The sequence below is a fragment of the Cebidichthys violaceus genome, unplaced genomic scaffold (assembly GCF_023349555.1).
Source record: "Cebidichthys violaceus isolate CVI_PGR_0920_01 unplaced genomic scaffold, fCebVio1.0.p SCAF_46, whole genome shotgun sequence".
Taxonomy (NCBI): Eukaryota; Metazoa; Chordata; class Actinopteri; order Perciformes; family Stichaeidae; genus Cebidichthys; species Cebidichthys violaceus.
In genome coordinates this window covers 2,053,203-2,070,824 of record NW_027176661.1, presented here as the reverse complement: position 1 = coordinate 2,070,824, position 17,622 = coordinate 2,053,203, and the positions used below count along the sequence as shown (strand labels likewise).

The following is a 17,622-nucleotide window of genomic DNA, read 5'->3' as shown; positions in this document are numbered from 1 at the left end:
AGACTATATTTGTATGTCCATTGAAACATCCTCTACATCCTAGATTTGTTAATTTAATGGAAAATGTAAATGTTTATTTTTGTTTTATATATACAGATACAGGCATTTCCTGCCTCGTTCTTACATTTTATTCTGTTTGCTTTATTAAGTATTCATATTTAGTGTATTTATTGTGTAGGTAGCCATGCATTGTTGAGTGCATTGTTTAATGCTATATACAAAAAGTGTTGAGCACAATCTAAAAAACTTCACAAAATATTGGAGAAGAAAAGCTTTTTTCAGTGTTTTCCTACTAATCTATTTTCCTGTTGTAAAATGTAGTCTTAGCATCTACCATATTATTGTATTCTTATAAATACAGTTATGAAATAGCTTTAAATATGTGCATATTAAAACTATTGTTCTGTGTTTGTGCAAAACATGTATTCACTCTAATGAAGCCACTTGCCATTGAACACATTTCACAAGCTTGTGTAAATGTAATATATTTAACTCTGCCCATGTAACATTTAATAAACCAAATGAAGAAACAACATAAATTGAACTGCCTACATTTCTTTTACTTCTGATTAACTTTCCTTGAAAAGGGAGATAGATCTAGTGAGCGATTTTTCTAAAATGAGTTACATAGGAAAAGTTCTGGGAAGCTGAGGTGAATGACCAGGGACATTATTCGAAAGAGTGGTGTGTCTAGTCACATCAACTACATTTATATAGCTGTTAAAACATATATAGTCATTTGAAAAAGTTTTTTTAATGATGTTATATATATATTTTTTTAATTTATTATTTTTTATTTATAAATATTTATTTATATATATTTATATACATAGATGACGGACTAGACACACTACCTGTTCAGCAAGAAAGTGTGAGCCTCAGCCTCAGGACTGCACAAATAGTGAGTCCTGAACCAGTGTCAGGGTGGCAAAAGGAGCCTCATCATGCTGTCTAGATTTTGCTTGAAATGATCCTTGAATTCTGCAGACAACCCAAACAGGAAATAAATAATATAATAAGATATTATGATGAAATATAAATCAGAATTTATTTATCTGAATACATATCTCATTCTTGTCATCTTAAATTGACTCCAGTTTATGCGTACATTTGAGGACAAGTGTTTCACAGTTACTGGCTTATCATAATATCCATCACCCTGTCAGGTTCAATTTGTTTTGTCATCCATGTGTGATGAGTGATGGATGCTGAGCAGACAATGGCCTGGATTCACAGACCAATTTAATGGGATAGGTAAGCATTAGTGTTAAGACGCTCGCAGCATCCAGGTTTGCCAAATCCAGTGTGCCAAATCCACTGTGTGGCACACTGGATGGTACATAGTGGTCGGTAGAGATAATTGGACTTTTTCTGGGCTTTTCGGGGAGACGAATAAGGTGAATTTTGATGCACCAACATCTGTTTCATTGGGAACAAACAACTTGTGAAGCTGTAAAACCTTATTTTCCAAGGATTTTGCTCCAAAGTTTGAGTCAAAGTTTGCTCTCTGAGACATCGTCATCTCTCTGACCTCTCTTTCTTCCTGGCAGAAAAAGCGCAGCATCGGCCCTCGTGACCTCGTCGCTCTCCTTCCCCTATTCCCCCGGTAAGACTCGGATTCCCTCGCTGCAACCATGGTGGTGATGAAGATGAAGTTCCCCTTTCAGAAAAGGGTGAAGCTAGCCCAGGGACTGTGGCTCCTCTCCTGGTGTGCCACAGTCGCCGGGGCTATCACCTTCAGCCTGGGCTGCATCCTCAAGACGGAGCTCCGCAGGAGGGCAGAGGTACTCAAGTTTTATTGAAGCTTAGTTCATTTCATTCCAAAGCTTTTTGGTTTATGAATTTTGTTTTAACATATAATGTAAGTTTTCAACACTTTGCAACAATCAATAGTGTAGTAACTTATAGTTTAATTGCAGAAATGAGTGACATGATGTTCCTCAGTGTATAGATATATAGTATATACTATAAGGGAGTAGACCAACTGTGTGACTACTGGGAGAAAAAAAACAACATGCCTTGTTGCCAACAGATAATACATAAACCTCTAAACACTAAGTTGTCCAATAAATATTGAGGGACAGTGTTTGTGTTTGTGGAAGTTGTTAGTTGACACAGTTGGTTACACACCAATGTACTGATTTACATGAATAACAGCATGCACACCTGACAGATGACAACTGTGCCTGTCTTACTTTTAAACTGTTGGTATAATCTTTTTGGGAGAAAAAGGATAAATCAAATCTGATACTGTCAAAGAAATGTCCTTGTTAGAGCCCAAGAAGAGCTAAATACACCTGTGACCCACTCTGGATCCTGACTCATCCTTTAATAAACCAGGCTTTGTCAGTCTTAATCACCCTAATCCCTACTCCTGAAGTCAGTCATAACAACTTTGCAGTGACAACAAACCTCTATAGTTTTTAGCTTATTTGAATGTATTCTATTTCCACGTTTAAGTAGTTTGCATAATTCAATAATTTGCACCCTCAAAATCATCATATTTGCAAAACTATGCATTTACAGCTGTTCTTCACGCCATCTCAGGTGTTTTTTAAATAAAGTACCAAAATTATTTATTTTAATTATGAGAATTTTGTGCAGCCGAGGTCATGCCAGTATTCTGTTGGCATGGCTGTAAAAATTGTAAGTGTGAGAATTATGAACGGGAAAAAAAAGAAAATGACAAACACATACGATAAATTACAGAATATATGAGGCTCACAGAAATGTTCTCATGTCATGTCCCAATGTATATTGCATTGAGGTTTACCCCACTGATTTTCACCCCATCATTTTGCACTGAAGTAAAATCAGTGAAGTGTAAGATGTTAAAAAGCCACCAGATTCTATTCAATACTTTGAGTGTCTTCCATACACCTAAACGGTCACAAATGCTTAACTATGCAAGTTTATTCAACGCTTGTCTTCTCATTTTCCTATATGAGAATTTCCAGACTTGTGGGTTGTGCAAAGATCCTCTGCAAAAAACAGTAAAATATGCTAATTTTGCAAAAACGTTTGCTCTCAATACATAGTGGCATGGTGTATAACCGTACTAGATGATACTACATTTAACAAGGGAAAAATAATTCATATCTTTTGTGCTATGTATTTGCACTATTTGCATGTTTTTTTAACGATGTACTTGTGAATCCTGCCAGCAAAATTTAGACTAAGCGAGAGACGGACAACTACTGCAGTTGTCCTTGAGCAACACAGCTGAACCTCAACGGCTTGAAGTGAGCTGCTCAGTGCTCATTAAACTCTGATTAAACTGTGACCGACTGTAATGCTGCTGATAAAAATCATTACACATACATTTAGGAGATCTCCTCTTCATAAATAAAGATTGAAGTCTCAACAAGCATTTTGTCAAAACTCACAGAACTTTAAATTTAAATTCAAGTATGTAAAGTCAGAGACAGTCACACCTACACATCTATAAATGCAACTAGGGCTGGATGTTTACCCACCAGCAGCAACATATACGGTAGCTTCAGTAGCTTTTTAATAACTGTGGGTGTTTGGCAGTTGATGTGCAACATGTAGTTCCAGGTGAATTTTCTGGTAATTTGAGGCAAATAGCCATATTACTTCTATTAGGTACTTTTTTTTACAGGCAGCGTATGTTCACATGATTCTTGAAATATTATGCATCATTTTAACAAGGTATGTCCTGATGTATGTTTCTTTACAGCAAACAAATATAGTTTTTACTGATTACATTATTGTGTGACTCACTTACAGGTAATGGATAACTCAGACGTGCATGTTGTGCCCAACACCCTCATGATTGTTGGTCTGGCCTCTTTGGGTATCAACTACTTTGCTTCAAAGATCTGCCAGGATGCTCTGGATGCAGGGCGGTTTCCTCGCTGGAAGAGCATGCTGAAGCCCTATTTTGCCATTTCCTGCTTCTTCACTGTCCTCATGCTTCTAGCTGTCATCATGAGCTATGCGATGAAGGGCAGCCTGGAGTCATCCCTGAAAGTTGGCCTGAGGAACGGCATCCGCTTCTACAAGGACACAGACACCCCGGGCCGCTGCTTCCAGAAACAGAACATCGATCGCCTGCAGATGGAGTTTCAGTGCTGTGGAAACAATGATTTCAGGGACTGGTTTGAGGTCCAGTGGATCAGCAACCGCTATCTTGATTTCAGCTCCAAGGAAGTGAAAGAGTAAGTTGTGCACAATATTATAGAGTGGAGTGGTTTTCCCATCCTGAGGACATGTACAACAATCTGATTATTGTACTGTATCTGCAATCTAAAAACATATTGTATCACTTGTTTCCTTAGCCGCATCAAGAGCAACGTGGATGGCCGTTACTTGGTAGATGGAGTCCCGTTCAGTTGCTGCAACCCCACCTCCCCGCGGCCATGCATCCAGTCTCAGCTTACCAACAACTCGGCTCATTATAATTATGAATACCAAACCGAGGAGCTCAATATCTACCTCCGAGGCTGCAGAGAGGCCCTGGTCAACTACTACATGGGCCTGATGAACACCATTGGGGCTGGAGTACTGTCAGTCTTCCTCTTACAGGTATACTTTGAGAAGAATCACGGTGGTTTTACAGCAATTTCAGGCAGAGTTGTTTGAGCTAAAGTGAGCTTTTAATTTGGAATGGGTCGAGGGGTAACATTGGGGTTTTGGGGACTGGTACTGCTGCCAATTTGTTATAAAACCGCATACTAACATTATGTCATGTCTTCGTAAGTATATGAAGAAAAATGTGCAGCAACAACCCACCATTCTGTATACACACTAAGCATACGCAGGCTAGATGCAAAGTTAAATGCAATTTAATTTACGAGAATCCTGACTTGATTTATAATTAACACCAATTGATTCCTCGTTTATTTTTTGGGTCTGATGTGCACAATTAATGCAGTATCCATCCATCACCGCCTCCGTTTGGTAGTGTATGTGGATCCTTGATGATGCTCTCTAATGGAATCTGCTTCTATGTCTAACCTGCCCCCCCCATCTCTCCACCTTCCTCCCTGCCAGGGCTCTGTGCTGGTGAGCCTGCGGTTCCTACAGACCTCCATGGAGGCAGTGGCGGGGAATGAGAACACAGAGATTGAGACAGAAGGGTATTTGCTGGAGAAATCAGTGAAAGAAACCGTCATGGAGTACATCGAACCTGTGATGAAGTTCTTCCTGCTTACAAACCAGGTGGAAGAGGGCACTCCTAGAAACCCTGCTGCCCCCTAAAGCACAAATGATGTACACACATGTAAATAATTTTTACACAGAGATAATTAATCATTTCAATTTGAAAGCAGAATATTGATCACAAATTTTTATGAATTTCAAAGACTTATTGATAGTATTTTGTATTGTCTGATCACCATCACATGTGAAGTGAATGTTTACTATATTACTGTTCATTCCCATTCCCATTCCATATGCGGAACTGCTACCCCCTCTGCTAACCACATACTGTACAACATCACAAAAGATTCCCACAGAAGTTATAGTAAACCCATGTTTTTTTAGATAATTGTCAATGCCCCTCCATTTAAAAGAAATTATTTCCCAGTTTTATTTTTTGATTTTAATAATAAGGCCACTAGACACGAGGCACTATGCTCTGCTGCGTAACATGACTATGGGACATAATATAAAATATGTCTTATTAAAGTTTGATGTTATTAAATGCCTTATGTTGTGGATTCACTTACTGCTTCTTTTTTTCTAACAGCATGCAGACATAGAAATACTTAAAATGTCAGATGTTACCCTCTGTAACAGGTTCTCCACATTGCTAAATTCTCCCAGTGAAAGGAATAGGATTATGAAGATTGATATAATCAATGTCAGTAATGCAGTGAAAGCCGTCAAGTGTGTCCTCTGTTCTGACACCTTTAATAAAGCTTTTAATCTCATTTGTTAATACTCAACCTGCTGCCCTTGCAATTAGACACCTGCGTCAGGTGGATTTAATTAAGAAGCAGAGAACTATGCCAAGGCTTTTTTTGCTTATAAAAAAACATTTACACTATACTGAAAAAATATATATTTTCAAATTTGTGTTCTTTACCCATGTCCCTGGGCAGCTCATTTGATAGGAAAGAGAAATATTATACAGTGTCCCTTGAGACAACATATTAGTTATCTCTGAAATCAGTTTCTAATATCAACCTATAGCTTTATTAAAGGTCCTTTTAAAAACATATGTCTTTAGTGACTTTCTGGGGATAAGCAGAGCTCCTATGACTCAAAACAAGTACACCATATGTAGGTCTAGAATCACCAATATCTCAGAGGCTTCCCATGTATTGTTATTTCAAAAGATCCAATCTGTTAATTTTGATTGTATCTTGAGTCTCTGGTTTGTAGCTGCAATTGATGTTATTCATGCACCATCTTGTTTTGAAGGCGTACTGATTAGGCTCACCACAAGATGTCCAATATTATTATTATTAGTTAGAAACCTGCCAATAGCTTGACATAACAATACAATAACACTAATGTTGCAATGCCAGACCTGTTGTAGGTCAGAACCATGAAATAAATAATACTTTTGTGAAGGTCAGTAAACAGTTTGATTCAGTGATTCAGTCATTTTTGAGGAAACAAACATGTTATATGGTACAACAACACCTAGTCCATTGACTTCGAACAATAGACCTACCATACATTATTACAGTAACCTATTACAGTGCAGTTTAGTAAAGGTATACTGGAGAGCACTTCCGCAGAGTCTGTTTATTGAAAATGTTTCTAATAAAAACATGATTTAACTTTGGCTTCCAACTGTTGTTTGTGAATCAATATATCAGTAACAACCCAGAACCGCGAGAACAGGTAAATCAAAATAATCTGATGCCTGCGTAGTTACAGACGCAATGACGTATTGATCGCGTGACGGGCAACGACGCACTCTCTAAGTCAACTCCTTATTCGACTCATTTACGGGATCGTACCTTTTTGAACCTGTCCCGTGTAAAATTGTTCAAACTGTACACAGTCTTTTGGTCAGTGTTCATTTAAATGATCTCCCGACCAATACTTTGAAGTATTTGCTCTTGGCTATTTTAATGTTTACTTCATTCATGAATATCGCAGTAAACGCGGTGTTTCCAATCCTGCAGAGTGACTGTTACGCCCATTAAAAGGGCGGTTCAGAAGAAGCGAATCGTTCTCCGGTAACACACTTCAACTGTTGCAGCTGCCCGGAAAGCTAGTTTTAGACAACTGGCTAGCCGTAGCCAGCGGTAAACAGCGAACCGTTGACTTGCCTATGTATTTAGCTACGGTACTTTCAAAGTTAGCTGTCCTAGCCAGCGCATAAGCAGCAAGAAGAGGGGAATATATTAAAACTTGCAGGTAGGTGGACAACAGAGACATGTTTTTCCTTCACTTGCCATACAGTATGTCAGACTGTTGGACAAAACACCTAAAGGGAGCTAAGTTAACTAACGTTAACTACCAAAGTGACAATATCGTTATCAACTGATAACTGAAACGTACTGTATCTAAAAGTATCGCAATAATGTTTAGTGACAACACGCCGGTAACATTTGCTAGCACGGTTGCCTCCGTTGCCTTTTAGCCAAATAAATACATTTAGTGGCTTGAATCCCTGGGATGTTCAAAACATTGTTTGGGTGTATTTGAACATGTAACGAGAGGACATGGGTAACGTTAGCTAGCTAGCCTTTGCACCACGGGCCTTGGGATTGTACCGCTTCGTCTCTGTATTTACATCCTCTCTGTATTTAGGCCATTGTATATCAATGCTCGAAGCCCTATTAAATACCATATAAACGGTGCTTAGTAACATTGACAGGTTGGGGCCGTACGATGAGTGTAACGTTAGTTCACCAGGGTGAGGTCAACAGTAGAATAGGCTGTTCTGGTCGTACTGGGTCTTTTCCAGTCGAATACCACATGGTGGCGCAAGTGCGGTGTGAGTCCTTGTCTAAATTAGCGTGATTACTTGATTATTGAAACCATGACTGGATGGGGTTGCATATGTCAGTGAGGAAGATCCACCCACTAATACTGCTAATATCTGTTTACTGAAGTCACCTCTCACTAGGTCTTTCTTCGAAGGTATACGAGACTAATGTCAGTATGTGCGCCACATATACAACCTTTACTGGCCACTCTGGTTAGCCAGCTGTACATACACACCTTTGATTTTAAAAGAAATCATGATGTTGTGTGTTGAGAAAATGCAACACTTGTCCCATCACACGTGTGGATGAAAGGAGTAGGACCTCATACTTTAAAGTAACATCTGCACACCTGAAAACTACCATACATGTGGAGTTTCATTGTTATGACAGTTATGTTACTGTGTACATATTGTGACTGCTTTTGAGTTTGGTCATTGTGTTTCAGAGTAGAGATGGATGGAGACGACTGCAATTTTCCTCCAGATTCATCGGATGATCACTCGCAAAGAGGAAGTGTTGCCTCTTCCGCAACACTTTCCCGTGGTACGGTGCAGCAAATATTGTAACTCATGGAGAATAAAATCACTCCTTAGTGTTTACTAACATGCATTACTTTTTCAAAACGGAATTTTGATGTGGTCTTTCTCTTTGGCTTACTTGGCTTTGTCATTTTCATTTTTTTGTTTTATTTGTGTTTTTTTCACACAGCTCAAGATGTGCTTGTATACATCTGTGGCGACAGCGCAGTACACTTAACAGTAGAAGGGCTTGGCAGCGTGTCTGTGCAGGAGTTGGGCCGCAGTGTTCGCGAGGCTCTCCATATTCCTGAGTCTGCACAGGATGCTTTTGCCTTCTGGCTTTGTTCTCCACTGCTCGGTAACAATTTTTTATACCACTCTTTTTACACTCATAAGTGCTGCAATTTTTCTATCTGGCTATGTGTGCTTCTGTGTTTATTAAAATATGTCATAGTCTGGATACAAAATGTTACATATTACACACATACATATTTTCTCTTTAAATGATACGTCGATGTTAGCAGCTCCAGAGTCACAATAGCAAGCGGCACAAGAATCAGAGCAGGATATCGGACACATCTCACTGTGTTACACTTGCCTCCTCCTTGCTCCCCAGAATTGCAGTTAAAGGCAAGGCATCAACCATACAAACTGTGTCGGCAGTGGCAGGACTTGCTGTATCGCTTCACTGAGGCCTCAGAGGAAGACATCTCACAAGGTGAGAGTTTGGTCTGTGTGCTGCTGACTTCACATGCATCATGAAACTGCATTATTGTCAGTTTTCTGCAGTAAGCTGACAGTCAGCTGAACAAGAAGCTGGCAAAAAAGGCCACATCCTCTAAAGTCTGCACCAGAATAAAACTGTAACCACTAAACCACATACAAAATGTGTCGGGGAGGAATGTGAATTCTTACTAACTGCTTGGAATTGTCAGTTTAAAAGTAACAAAGTTATCGCCAATGCCAGTACAGTACAGTACACTCCCTGCCCTCGGCAAAACACAGTCATGCCAAGCACAGTCACTTTCTTTTTCTGCAGCTGTTCCCTGTGGATTTGTAGCTTACTTCTAAATTGTTGGTGCTTAGTAGCTCGCCCAGGGTAAAATTGCTGTGAGGTTTGCTTGAAATAAATAAAAGAAAAGAGAAGAAGTTGGCCAGCAAAAAACAGCTGTGGCTGAACAAGCAAAATAAAACCTGGAACATGTAGGAAGTCAAAAAACAAGAAGAGAAACCACTCTGAGTAAGAGATGAAATTACACTTGCTGCATTTTAGTGAATATTTCTTAATAATATAACTAAACAGTTACCACATTAGTTTAGACACCATGATCTATTCATACAGTATAGAGTAGACATTTTTGACATTTCAAGCCTTAAATCTTTCACATCATACAAATGTTATTTTGAAGCTTAGGATGAGGGTTGTTCAGCGAACCTGACCAGCGTAGCAGTGTCCACGATATGCTGACAAATGGGAAAATCTGAGTGTGAAATGTTTTTTCATGTACAATGGTTAAATTGTATGTTTTTAAAAATAAATTACCATCCTCTCATACATAAGTGGCGATGTAGCATTATTAACACAGTGTTTGACACTATACCCTCACTCCTCCACTCTGGGCATGCGGCTCAATATCACTCAGTGACGAACAAACTTAAATAAGATACAGATGGTCGCCTGAACCCTAATCCATCATTGTCCTCTGCTTTTTCCTCAGATGAACCATGTCTCCAGTACCGCCGGAACGTCTTTTATCCTAAATCTAAAGAGCTGCAGGTACTATTAACCCTAATTCTGTGCAAGAACATTCAATAATCTTACATATGAGTGAATTATTAAGACATTGTAATCCATCACTGGTAAGTTTAGTAAACCTGTTGACTAGCAAAAGGCTGAGTGGGCTTTAATGTAGATTTTTGGTTAATGTCTAAAAGTTGTAGTTCTAGTTAGTTTTCCTGATGACTGATGGTTGTTGTCATCCTGACACTCCTGAGCAGATCGATGATGAGGGAGTGCTGAGGCTTCTGTACGAGGAGGCCCGGGGCAACATTCTCACGGGTCGATACCCCTGCGACCCCGAGCACTGGACGGGTCTCGGAGCCTTGTCTCTCGCTCTCGATGAGGGAACTGGCCTTGACAGGCAACAGTTTAGTACCACTATAAGGTAAGTTAGAAAGAATACAACGTTTGACCAGATGTGGGTTTTGAAATGCTTTTGTATTTTGGAGTTTTATAGATGAGCGTGTTGTTGACCTTTCAGTTTCTCTTAAAGGAGTAGTTGGACATTTTGGAAAATTTGGCAGTTTGTTTGTTTTTTGTCAGAGCCAGTCTATACAGAGCCCGGGGAGGGACTTGGAGGGGGGAAAAACAATGTGACGGTTGGGGGAAAAAAAGACCTTTTGTGAGATCTCTCAATAGTTTTGCGAGATCTTGTAAAATGTTTACGATCCTGGCTGCTGAAGCTGTCATGTTTTCGCCAAATGCATGCCATGCACTCTGTTTAATATTTTGCACCTTCTTAGTTGAAATTTGAATAATGATGTCAAGTGCAAGTTTGGTAGGACTGTGTGGGAATCTCTCCATGCACACCTTCTTTGCTTCATGTAGCCCATGTGCAGCAGCGTGACATGCTGGGTGAAGGTGAATATACATCAGCGGGTGTGGGGATTATTATATATTCTGATGGTCACATCACTGGTCTCAGAGCTCTGAAATAGCTGTGCCAATCACAGTCAAACATTATAACAACAGCTTAGCAAAATAAAAAAGCTTTTCCTCTTTAAATGCCTTTCTCTTTTTTTATATTTGAGACCAATCTAAAACATTTTTTACCTGTAATATTTTTTTGTAAAACTTGCGAGACTTTAGCAAGATCTTGCTAAAGTCTTTTTCCTTGTCCGTTACCAGCTGGGTAAATCTAGCTGTTTCCCTCTGCTTCCAATCTTTATGCTAAGCTAAAGTGACCATATCCTGGCTCTTGTTTCCTATTTCACAGACAGACATGAGTGGTTTAACTGTAATGTAACCACATGCACTGACGTTCACTTGAACGTGAGCCAGATGTGTGCCATTTTCTAGTAAGATAATTGACACACACAGCATTCCTTTAAACACATGATCCTACCAGACGTTCTGCTTAAATGGACATTTTTCGTGGAGTTCACAGTTGACTCGGTAATAGTTCGCCCATTTTAGAAAATGAAGAAGTGTGTACTGGCCCCTGTGGTCAACTTTGTCAAATCATGAGAGGATGCCTTCGCTTCAGCCAAAATGTAGTGGAAAAAATGACGCCGTAAAATGCACAACCCAACTCATGTCCATCAACTCACATATTCTAGAGAGCAGCTGGTAGATTAAGCAGCTTTAAGTACTTCAACACAATCAGCGACAACATGTTATTTTATGAAAATCCACAGGCATTGTGACAAAAGGTCAACTGAGCTTCTTTTGTATTTTAGGGGGCTTTGACTTTTTCATATTTCACACTCGTATTGTGCCACAGCTGTGTTTTTCAGTTACTTGTTGGGTTAAGTACCAAACACAAGAATGCACAAAATGACATTTTTGATTGGAGCGGGATGGACATGGAAATGTGTCTTCTTTTTTTTCTTTTTTTTTGTAAAGCCTCTTAAATGACAGAAGACACTGAGTTCATCTTCTACAGATAAATTACATGATGATTAACAATACAGTCTAATCAAATCCTCAAATTATGACGTGATTGGACTATTGTTGAGAAGAAAAACACAACTACCAGCTTGATGATCTTGACGTATACTGCTCATTCTTTGAATTATATTTACTATTTACAGATTATATTTTAGACCAAGAGTTGTTTTGTTTTTTAAGACGATCTCTAGGTAATCAGCAGTTGACGTCTTTTATGACGCCAAAGAACAGAAGCTGTCCCACTTAAGGAGATTTTTCATGTCGATATGTGAGCGGTAGTAATTGAGAAGATGAGGTCAAAATTCCAGCAACACTCGTGCTGTAAAGAACTTTATTGTGAGACCAACACGTTTGATTTTCTGGCCATCATGAAACTTATGACAAATGATCTTTGAATGCAGGATAGGAAAAAATGGGACCGAATCTGAGTTGCACAGCAACTGCGGTAGTGAAGGAAATCGATGATTGAAGGAGAAATGTATAACGGCACAGTAGGGTAGAGAAAGAAAGTACTGCACTGACGCAATCGTTTGTTCCAGCATCCTGTTAATCGTAAAGACGGATCAAACAGTGCATTTTAAAAAAATGAATTGTGGATTTACCATAATCTTGAGCCCAGATTTGCACAGATAAGATGCACTCAATACATAATACAAACTCTCTTTCATCTGCTTTCCACAGAAAGAAGAAGCTGTCTTCTCTTCTGCCCGCTCATGTTGCCATGGGGAGTGGAGGTTTGCTCTCCACTCTGAGGGGGAAGTCGAGCCGTCAGACGGGCCTGGAGCAGAACCTAATGGAGGAGTACCGAAAGATCAGCACACCCGCTGGGAACTCTCCTGAGCCCACACAGCTTCTACACCAGTACCTCAACACATGTCACACGCTGCCTTACTACGGGTAACAATTTGTGCAATGAGCCATTTATACTCTTGTTTGGTTTCCCTCAAATCACTTCCTATTTATTAGGTTTTAATTGGCTTTAACTACGCACACAGGTGCGCTTTCTTCTTTGGGGAGATCGACAAACCAGTTCAAGGGATTCTCCAAAGGGCCAAACGCAAAGCTGTCAGCGTTGGGATCTGCCTGGAGGGAGTTTATGTGATGGATGTCAAAGAGAAGGTGAGTCTTTGGTTGACAGCGCTGTGAAACAACAACACGATGCCGTGTTTCTCACTTTGTGTGTGTGTGTGCGTGTGCGTGCAGACGCACACGCATGCGTGTTTTTGAATAATCCCCATGCACACCGCAGATATGTTGAAAGCAGTTGTTTGTTTCTCTTCATGAACTATAACCTGATTTCTCCGGTTGGAACACATTTTCTCGCAGCATGTGCTGCTCGGCCTGCAATTCAACGAGCTTTCCTGGGACCACAGCTACCCCGAGGAGCAGGGGGACTCGCACATTCTGTGGCTGGAGTTCGATGGAGATGAAGACGGCACTCCTGTCAACAAGTTGCTTAAGATCTACTCAAAACAAGTAGGAACATGTTTGACATTTAGAATTCACAACATCATCTGATGAGATTAGATTGAACATCATAAGATCTCTTTCACCAACAACAGATGGTGAAGAGATGTTATATAATGCTAGAGGCAGTAATGCCTCCAGGCCCTAATCCAAGGCTGGTAATCTGACCCTTTGTCAATGGAAAAGTATCACAGCCGTTAATTATGTATATACGTCAAAAGGCTCATCAGCGTTTTCTTTTTCTTTTGTCAACCAGGCAGAGCTGATGAGCGGATTCATTGAGTTCTGTGTGGAGCTGAAGTCTGCGACTGAGGGAGGAGCTACAGCAGAAATGGACGGTGAGGGGAGTCTGTCTCAGCAGCCTGCAGGACAGGACGGCAGCAACAAGAACGGACGCGGAGGACGACGCGGGATGCTGCGCAGGCAAAGCAGCGTCGTGTGCAGTCGGGTCCATTCACTTAACACTATCAGCTACGTGGACAATGGTGAGTCTAGGGTTACCTTTTGTAGCCCAAACCTACTTGCGGTATAATCTTTCGAGAGGGAGCTACTTCTATACCAAGACAATCTCCCTGTAGTAATTTCAATTGTAGTCGTTTTTCACTATTTTTCCATTGTTGTCTTCCAGGAAAAGAAATCAAACGCTTGAAGCCGAAAAGAGCCGCGTCCTTCTTCACCCGACAGGCATCTTCTGCACCCGCATACTCAGCCGTGCAGGTGACGGAGAGTCTGGAGCAGGGTTAAACTCGCTCCTCAGCTCTGCCCCGTGCCTCTCGAAGACCAAACCTGAACACTGTACACTGAGATTTAAAGAAAAAGACTCGACACATAACTGATAATATATGAACATGCAAAGGACCAAGCGAGGGATCCAAGTGTGAGTGACGATATTTATCTTTTGACGTTGTGTGTGTGTGTGTGTGTGTCTGTGTGTGTGTATATTAAGAGAGCACAGTAATGTGAAAAACAAAATGATCTATTAACCCGTATGCTTCCAAGGTTCAACTGAAGTGGCTGTTCATTAAATGGCCTTACATAAAGAAAATAGAGCGTTCTCTGAGCACCATATGATGGACGTCCTTCATGTGTCTGAGACGAGCCTTACAAAAATCTATAGACTCCAAGTGTATAATCTCATGACAGGTTTTACCCTTCTGCAGCACTCTGGAGCTGTTAAAAAAATGTTCAACCTCATTAGAATATAACTGCTTCATTACCTCTTTGTACTCTTATTGGGGGGGTGGATATCAAGAACAATATATCCCCATACAACAAACATTTTGTAAGAGTAACCACAGACTCTTTACCGTCAGCATGACAAACACTTTCAGGGGACGATCTTAAGGGCGGGTCCCCGCTATTCTGCTTTTTCAAACTGCCGGTGCCTTGTTCTCATCAAAGGGTGAAGACACTTAAGAAAAGCACTGGTAGATAGGATAAAGGATTGGCGTTACTGATCAGAAAGTGTCCGTATGGGAGCACGTTATCTGTGTTGTGGAAGTTTCTTGTAAGTACATGCTTTTTAAGAGATAATTAATGTTTGACGATATTTGCAGCTGGTTATCGTGGATAGAAAGTGCAGTTGGGACATCGCACTTTTAAAAAAATTATTCTGCTGTGATTTACATTTGTTAAAGAGGGTTCAAGTCGTCATTGGGGAGGATGAATTTATTTGCACTAATGAAATAGTCAAATTAGAGTCAAGAAGCACCCAAACCATACAGTACAATTAGTGAGATTAATCGATTTGAAAGCTCTCGTCTAGCAATTTATAGAGGATACCAGGCTCTTATTTCTACCACTGAGAGGTTAGCATTTCATATCCAAAGTTTAACTTCCAATTATAAAAAGTAACATCCATGCACAGGTCTTGACTTGACTTTTAACTTGTTTGGTCAGACTTGATCAGCAAAGTAGAACTGATGCAATACAATACTTGTGCAACTTCTAACACGAGCTATAGAAGAAGAGAAGAAGAAGAGTTAAGCCGTTATCAGCACTACTTTTACCGACTGACTCGTAAACAACTTTGACAAATTCAAACTGCAGCCTACAAGTTTTGGTTTGCTGAATTTTTTCCTTGCAAGCACAATCATGGTTGACATTATATAAAAAAGGACGAGGAACACTATCTTTGTATAAACGTGTTGTTGACAACTGTTGTCAGCATTTTTCGGGGGGGTTATTTAGTTTAATAATAGAACCCTTTTCTCAACCGTTAAGGAACATAACTGCTTCAGTTTATATGAAACATTTAAAATCAACAATTTCTGAGCTATAGCTTCACTGGACAAGACTATGTGCTCTGTGCATATGACACAGACCAACCGAATATTTTTACTTTTCTACGCTTGGACTCGTTATACGTCAGCTACCGTCTGTAACCTAACTGCAGCAGTCCAATATATTGTTGCTAACTTAACACTATGCATGTCACAATGTAGAATAGGCATTCCACATCAGACTACACTTCATGTGATACTGCACTATTGATACTAATACACTGTTTATGAACCTGTTTTTGTATTGTTTGTTTGCTTTTATGAGAGAATATTTTTTATTTCATTTTCAAATACTCGTTGGTGTCCGTATACACAACAATGAAATGAAGAAATGGGCCATTGAAAGCGTTATCTTCCCATGCAATCACTTTGCAGAAGCATCAAGTGCCTTTTTGTTTGTACTGAGTGGGCATCTGTATGACGGGACGTTTTTTGTTATTACGGTGGTTTGAGAAAAGTATTTGTGTTTTGTAATATATTTCCCACATTTTCAGACCATTCATTTCATTCTTCCTAGCTGATAAACTGGATAGCTACACTGGGCTGCTGTTGAACAGTGTATTGTGGTTTCTCTTAATGTAGTGGTCAGTCTGCCTTCATTCAAATATGTCTGTCATTTTTTTTTAAATAAACAGATGCAAAGTGGGCCTAATTTCTCTGAAAATATGTTAAAAAGTGTTTAATACTTGCAGCCTAAATGTACTGAAGCCATACTTCTTTAACTAACCACTAGCTGTTACTTTGTGTGATTTTATTGAGGCAATATGTTTTGTACATCTATACATTTTGACCCGTTCTGCAGTAAGTGCTGTGAACTGCTGTGTGTGTATGTAAGCCTGATGGGGAGAGAAAGTCGTGCTCTGATTATGTTTGAGGCACTGAAGAAAGCTTACCCAAAATGTTCAGTTGTGTAGCCTTGTCTGAAATGAAGGGGAACTTGGTGCTTTACCTGCCCAGGTGATTTTCAGAGTTTTCAATCTGGATCTTTTGCTCCAACCCCATAGTGATGACTCACCAACCTATCAAGATGGTAATATTGAGCCAGTCAATGAAAGGAGACCGAGTCTTTTCTTCCCCTTTAGCCAATGACTTTCTCCTGTAACCCTTTACATTGCCATGTCTTATGATCAGATCCTCTCTTCTCTCTTTATTTTACAATGAAAGCAACAACTTGCTCCGGTAACATTTCAACTAGGTGGGCTTGGTAAAGCATTCTAGTGTTAAATTTGGTTGTTGGTTGTTTACTGTGCAGAGATGTGTGATGTAACACTGTTAATTCTGAAATGGTTTAACATGCGCCTAAAAGTATTTTAACTGGCTTTAAATAATTAATGAATAACAAATGCCTAAAGTGAATCAGAGGATATTATCCCCCTGTTAATTAATTGTCCATGATGCAATATATAGTCTTTTGTTAGATTTTTAATCTTTGACCAATAGATTTAATAATAAAATAAAATTGTTTTCTCTTAAAACGAAACCTGTAAAGATGTATTTTTGTATGGTTTCTGTTTCTTCTTTTCTTGATTCCTCTTAAGCATTTCAGCCTTTTTGTCTGATAAGGCTTTGTTTTATAACAGCCACGATTTAGCATTAGGAATTTATGATTGATGAGAAGACCAGACTTCTAAATTGAACTTGTTTCAACAGTTTTCAGTGTTGATTATTTTCTTCTTCCATTTCTAAATTAATGTACTTTTGTTTATGGCAGCATTGACAACGCAGCCCATTCCCCTCATTCATGGGGAAAGAATTAGGCTCAATATGGC

The 17,622-nt window shown here is 39.6% G+C and overlaps 2 protein-coding genes across 2 annotated transcripts; both read left to right on the top strand.

Annotated features, from left to right (window-relative positions):
- Nucleotides 1-1,634: 1,634 nt before the first annotated feature.
- On the top strand, nt 1,635-5,547 carry rom1a (retinal outer segment membrane protein 1a). The gene is made up of 4 exons (XM_068729511.1): nt 1,635-1,784; nt 3,751-4,181; nt 4,302-4,548; nt 5,017-5,547. Exons 1-4 carry the CDS (start codon nt 1,635-1,637, stop codon nt 5,221-5,223), a joined length of 1,035 nt encoding a protein of 344 aa, XP_068585612.1. The 3' UTR covers nt 5,224-5,547.
- A 1,646-nt stretch (nt 5,548-7,193) lies between these two features.
- On the top strand, nt 7,194-16,499 carry frmd8 (FERM domain containing 8). Its single transcript, XM_068729498.1, has 11 exons — nt 7,194-7,341; nt 8,362-8,459; nt 8,625-8,792; nt 9,051-9,152; nt 10,153-10,211; nt 10,433-10,599; nt 12,786-13,001; nt 13,100-13,223; nt 13,431-13,580; nt 13,828-14,056; nt 14,200-16,499. The coding sequence occupies exons 2-11, from the start codon at nt 8,369-8,371 to the stop codon at nt 14,313-14,315; spliced, it is 1,422 nt and encodes a 473-aa protein (XP_068585599.1). The 5' UTR covers nt 7,194-7,341; nt 8,362-8,368; the 3' UTR covers nt 14,316-16,499.
- The last annotated feature ends 1,123 nt before the right edge of the window (nt 16,500-17,622 follow it).